The sequence below is a fragment of the Sebastes fasciatus genome, unplaced genomic scaffold (genome assembly GCF_043250625.1).
Source record: "Sebastes fasciatus isolate fSebFas1 unplaced genomic scaffold, fSebFas1.pri Scaffold_25, whole genome shotgun sequence".
NCBI lineage: Eukaryota > Metazoa > Chordata > Actinopteri > Perciformes > Sebastidae > Sebastes > Sebastes fasciatus.
The window spans coordinates 226,031-232,500 of record NW_027428182.1 but is presented as its reverse complement, the minus strand read 5'-3'; the positions used below and the strand labels follow the sequence as shown (position 1 = coordinate 232,500).

At 44.9% G+C, this 6,470-nt stretch overlaps 1 protein-coding gene across 3 annotated transcripts in view; it reads left to right on the top strand.

Moving 5' to 3' along the window:
* Positions 1-5,877, top strand: part of LOC141763676 (tectonin beta-propeller repeat-containing protein 2-like) — a 59,453-nt gene extending 53,576 nt beyond the window's left edge. For all 3 annotated transcript variants that reach the window (XM_074628243.1, XM_074628242.1, XM_074628241.1), the window contains 4 exons: positions 1-92; positions 1,581-1,722; positions 2,018-2,167; positions 4,221-5,877. The exon at positions 1-92 is cut by the window's left edge and continues 57 nt beyond it. In XM_074628243.1, coding sequence (XP_074484344.1) covers positions 1-92; positions 1,581-1,722; positions 2,018-2,167; positions 4,221-4,372 — 536 coding nt within the window. In that variant the 3' untranslated portion in view covers positions 4,373-5,877. The remainder of the gene's footprint in view (positions 93-1,580; positions 1,723-2,017; positions 2,168-4,220) is intronic.
* Positions 5,878-6,470: the final 593 nt, after the last annotated feature.

Genomic DNA, 6,470 nt, shown 5'->3' with positions numbered 1-6,470 from the left:
GTCGAGGAGTCGTCTACTTCAGAGTGGGAACCCAACCTCTGAACCCGAGCATGATGCTGCCGGCCTGGATCCACATAGAACCACCTGTACAGGTAACAGAGAAACACTGGATCCACATAGAACCACCTGTACAGGTAACAGAGAAACACTGGATCCACATAGAACCACCTGTACAGGTAACAGAGAAACACTGGATCCACATAGAACCACCTGTACAGGTAACAGAGAAACACTGGATCCACATAGAACCACCTGTACAGGTAACAGAAACACTGGATCCACATAGAACCACCTGTACAGGTAAAACAGAAACACTGGATCCACATAGAACCACCTGTACAGGTAACAGAGAAACACTGGATCCACATAGAACCACCTGTACAGGTAACAGAAACACTGGATCCACATAGAACCACCTGTACAGGTAAAACAGAAACACTGGATCCACATAGAACCACCTGTACAGGTAACAGAGAAACACTGGATCCACATAGAACCACCTGTACAGGTAACAGAGAAACACTGGATCCACATAGAACCACCTGTACAGGTAACACAGAAACACTGGATCCACATAGAACCACCTGTACAGGTAAAACAGAAACACTGGATCCACATAGAACCACCTGTACAGGTAACAGAGAAACACTGGATCCACATAGAACCACCTGTACAGGTAACAGAGAAACACTGGATCCACATAGAACCACCTGTACAGGTAACAGAGAAACACTGGATCCACATAGAACCACCTGTACAGGTAACACAGAAACACTGGATCCACATAGAACCACCTGTACAGGTAACAGAAACACTGGATCCACATAGAACCACCTGTACAGGTAACAGAAACACTGGATCCACATAGAACCACCTGTACAGGTAACAGAGAAACACTGGATCCACATAGAACCACCTGTACAGGTAACACAGAAACACTGGATCCACATAGAACCACCTGTACAGGTAACAGAAACACTGGATCCACATAGAACCACCTGTACAGGTAACACAGAAACACTGGATCCACATAGAACCACCTGTACAGGTAACAGAAACACTGGATCCACATAGAACCACCTGTACAGGTAACAGAAACACTGGATCCACATAGAACCACCTGTACAGGTAACAGAAACACTGGATCCACATAGAACCACCTGTACAGGTAACAGAAACACTGGATCCACATAGAACCACCTGTACAGGTAACACAGAAACACTGGATCCACATATAACCACCTGTACAGGTAACAGAAACACTGGATCCACATAGAACCACCTGTACAGGTAACAGAAACACTGGATCCACATAGAACCACCTGTACAGGTAACAGAAACACTGGATCCACATAGAACCACCTGTACAGGTAACACAGAAACACTGGATCCACATATAACCACCTGTACAGGTAACAGAAACACTGGATCCACATAGAACCACCTGTACAGGTAACAGAAACACTGGATCCACATAGAACCACCTGTACAGGTAACAGAAACACTGGATCCACATAGAACCACCTGTACACAGTGCCCGTTTTACCTATCCAGGTAACTGTGACATCATGTCTCTGCAGCCAATCGGAGTGCAGCTGGTCAGTATTGAGACGAGTCCTAACGACCGTCTCCTCTGGGCGTTGGACAACAGAGGAAGTGTCTTCGTCAGGACGGGACTCAGTGAGGAGATGCCTGTAGGGACGGACTGGGAGCTGGTACCAGGTACACACCTGTCTGTCTGATCACCTGTTTGTCTGTCTGATCACCTGTCTGTCTGATCACCTGTCTGTCTGAGCCGTGTAGTACATGTTTCCTGGTGTTCTTGGTCTCAGTAATACTGCTTATAGTGTATTGATATTGTGTATATAGTACTTCAGTGTGTACTGGTGTATATATTTGTGTATTTATATTGTGTATATAGTACTTCAGTGTGTACTGGTGTATATATTTGTGTATTTATATTGTGTATATAGTACTTCAGTGTGTGTACTAGTGTATATGTATTTGTGTATTTCAGGTTTAGCTGTCAGCCAGCTGGTCCTCAGCTCTCGGACCGTTTGGGTCCGATGTGTCAACGGAGATCTGGCTCGACGTTACGGAGTCTCCGACCGGAACCCTGCTGGAGATTACTGGAAGAAGATCCCCGGGAACACCAACTGGTTAACTGGTGAGACTGGGATTATACTGGGATTATACTGGGTTTATACTGGTGAGACTGGGATTATACTGGGTTTATACTGGGGAGACTGGGATTATACTGGGATTACACTGGGTTTTTACTGGGTTTACACTGGGTTTATAATGGAATTATACTGGGGAGACTGGGATTATACTGGGATTATACTGGGTTTATACTGGGGAGACTGGGATTATACTGGGGAGACTGGGATTATACTGGGTGGACTGGGATTATACTGGGATTATACTGGGTTTATACTGGTGAGACTGGGATTATACTGGGGAGACTGGGATTATACTGGGGAGACTGGGATTATACTGGGTTTATACTGGTGAGACTGGAATTATACTGGGTTTATACTTGAATTATACTGGGTTTATACTGGTGAGACTGAGATTATACTGGGTTTATACTGGGATTACACTGGGTTTATACTGGTGAGACTGGGATTATACTGGGTTTATACTGGGGAGACTGGGATTATACTGGGTGGACTGGGATTATACTGGGATTATACTGGGTTTATACTGGTGAGACTGGGATTATACTGGGGAGACTGGGATTATACTGGGTTTATACTGGTGAGACTGGAATTATACTGGGTTTATACTTGAATTATACTGGGTTTATACTGGTGAGACTGAGATTATACTGGGTTTATACTGGGATTACACTGGGTTTATACTGGGTTTATACTGGTGAGACTGGGATTATACTGGGTTTATACTGGTGAGACTGAGATTATACTGCGGAGACTGGGATTATACTGGGTTTATACTGGGATTACACTGGGTTTATACTGGGTTTATACTGGTGAGACTGAGATTATACTGGGAGACTGGGATTATACTGGGGAGACTGGGATTATACTGGGTTTATACTGGTGTGACTGGGATTATACTCGGGAGACTGGGATTATACTGGGTTTATTCTGGGTTTATACTGGGATTATACTGGTGAGACTGGGATTATACTGGGGAGACTGGGATTATACTGGTGAGACTGGGTTTATACTGGGATTATACTCGTGAGACTGGGATTATACTGGGTTTATACTGGGATTATACTGGGGAGACTGGGTTTATACTGGTGAGACTGGGATTATAATGGTGAGACTGGTATACTGGTGAGACTGGGATTATACTGGTGAGACTGGGTTTATACTGGGGAGACTGAGATTATAATAGTGAGACTGGTATTATACTGGTGAGACTGGGATTATACTGGTGAGACTGGGTTTATACTGGTGAGACTGGGATTATACTGGTGAGACTGGGTTTATACTGGTGAGACTGGGTTTATACTGGGTTTATACTGGGATTATACTGGTGAGACTGGGTTTATACTGGGTTTATACTGGGATTATACTGGTGAGACTGGGTTTATACTGGTGAGACTGGGTTTATACTGGTGAGACTGGGTTTATACTGGGTTTATACTGGGATTATACTTGGACTATACTGGGGAGACTAGGTGTGTGTGTTACCTGTACAGGTGGTTCTATGTGGGTCCAGGGTGTCTCAGGTGTGTCTCAGGGTGTCTCAGGTGTGTCTCAGATGTGTCTCAGGTGTCTCTCAGTTGTGTCTCAGGTGTCTCTCAGGTGTCTCTCAGATGTGTCTCTCAGATGTGTCTCTCAGGTGTCTCTCAGGTGTCTCTCAGGTGTGTCTCAGGTGTTTCTCAGGTGTGTCTCAGATGTGTCTTAGGTGTCTCTCAGGTGTATCTCAGGTGTCTCTCAGATGTGTCTCAGGGTGTCTCAGGGTGTCTCAGGTGTCTCTCAGGTGTGTCTCAGGTGTTTCTCAGGTGTGTCTTAGGTGTCTCTCAGGTGTATCTCAGGTGTTTCTCAGGTGTCTCTCAGATGTGTCTCAGGGTGTCTCAGGTGTTTCTCAGGTGTGTCTTAGGTGTCTCTCAGGTGTATCTCAGGTGTTTCTCAGGTGTCTCTCAGATGTGTCTCAGGGTGTCTCAGGTGTCTCTCAGGTGTGCCTCAGGTGTCTCTCAGGTGTGTCTCAGGGTGTCTCAGGTGTGTCTCTCTGTCTCTCTTCAGTGACTCCAGAGGACGAGTTGTGGGCGGTGACTCTGATTGGTGGATTGTCCCGTCGCCTGACGAAGCTCCTCCCACAGACTCCCTGTAGACCCGCCCCCTCAGGCCCCTCCCTCAGCGGGGATGACATCGACGACGAATGGGAGCTCATCTGATCTATGACATCACTGTGATGTCACCACTGTCACTTCCTGTGACATCTCTGAAATAAGATGGCCACACAGAGGGAGCCCAGGTGGCTGCTGGGAAATGAAGTGAACTGAGACTCTTTTCTTTTTGTTTTAACAGGAAGCACTTTATTCTGAAGGGACAGTGGGCTACAGAGGAACTGGTTCTGGTTCTGGTTCTGGTTCAGATCATCCTCCTCCAGTCTCCAGTTCAGACTGGTTCTGACTGGTCCTAACTGGTTCTGACTGTTCCTAACTGGTTCTGACTGGTCCTAACTGGTTCTGACTGGTCCAAACTGGTCCAAACTGGTTCAAACTGGTTCAAACAGAATTGAATTGACTTTAATTGAAACTGGTTCAAATTGGTCCTGACTGGTCCTAACTGGCTCAAACTGGTTCTGACTGGTCCTAACTGGTTCTGACTGGTTCAAACTGGTCCTGACTGGTTCTGACTGTTCCTAACTGGTTCTGACTGGTCCTTACTGGTTCAAACTGGTTTAAACTGGTCCTAACTGGCTCAAACTGGTTCTGCCTGGTCCTAACTGTTTCTGACTGGTTCAAACTGGTTCTGACTGGTCCTAACTGGTTCTGACTGGTTCTGACTGGTCCTAACTGGTTCTGACTGGTTCAAACTGGTCCTAACTGGTTCTGAACTAGCCATTTTCATTCCAGTTTAGGTCAGCCTGGTCTAAACTGGTTCAGCCTGGTCTAAACTGGTTCAGTCTGGTCTTAACGGGACTGATCCATGAAAAACATGTAAAAATGTAAATGTTAAACGTCTTTGTGTTTGTTGTTGTTTAAGATAAGATAAGATTTAAAACAAAACCTGGACTCTTGATGGACTGTAATGGACTCTAATGGACTCTGATGGACTGTAATGGACTGTAATGGACTCTGGTGGACTCTAATGGACCCTGATGGACTCTAATGGACTCTAATGGACCCTGATGGACTCTAGTGGACTCTGAAAGACTGTAGTGGACCCTGATGGACTGTGGTGGACTCTAGTGGACTCTGAAAGACTGTAGTGGACCCTGATGGACTGTGGTGGACTCTAATAGACTGATGGACTGTAGTCGACCCTGATGGACTATAGTGGACTCTAATGGACTCTAATGGACTCTGATGGACTCTAACGGACTCTAACGGACTCTAATGGACTCTTGATAGACTCTGATAGACTTTAATGGACCCTGATGGACTCTAGTGGACTCTGATAGACTGTAGTGGACCCTGGTGGACTCTAATGGACTCTGGTGGACTGTAGTGGACCCTGATGGACTGTAGCGGACTCTAATGGACCCTAATGGACCCTAATGGTGTGGAAAAAGCTCCTTTAAACATGGCCTCGTCGTCATCTCTCCGCCTCGTGTCCGACAGCGTTACCATGGAAACCTGTGCAGATGTGACTCTGTTGTGATGTCAGCTGATTGGTTGGATGTTCTGCTGCTTCCTTCATTAATTAATTAACTTAATAAACATGTTTAAACACACACATGGGGGGGGTGTGAACCTTGTTCTGCTCAAACATCAAAGTGACCAGAAACATTCACTTATCTTCAACGAGTTTAACAAGCTTAACGAGTTTAACGATCTTAACGAGTTTAACGATCTTAACGATTTTAATGAGCTTAACGATCTTAACGAGCTTAACGAGCTTAACGAGTTTAACGAGTTTAACGAGCTCAACGAGCTTAACGAGTTTAACGAGCTTAACGATCTTAACGAGTTTAACGATCTTAACGAGTTTAACGAGCTTAACGAGCTTAACGATCTTAACGAGTTTAATGAGCTTAACGATCTTAACGAGCTTAACGATCTTAACGAGTTTAACGAGCTTAACGAGTTAAACGATCTTAACGATCTTAACGAGTTTAACGATCTTAACGAATTTAACGATCTTAACGAGTTTAACGAGCTTAATGATCTTAACGAGTTTAACGATCTTAACGAGCTTAACGATCTTAACGAGTTTAACGATCTTAACAAGTTTAACGAGCTTAACGAGTTAAACGATCTTAACGAGTTTAACGATCTTAACGAGCTTAACGAGTTAAACGATCTTAACGATCTTAACAAGTTTAAC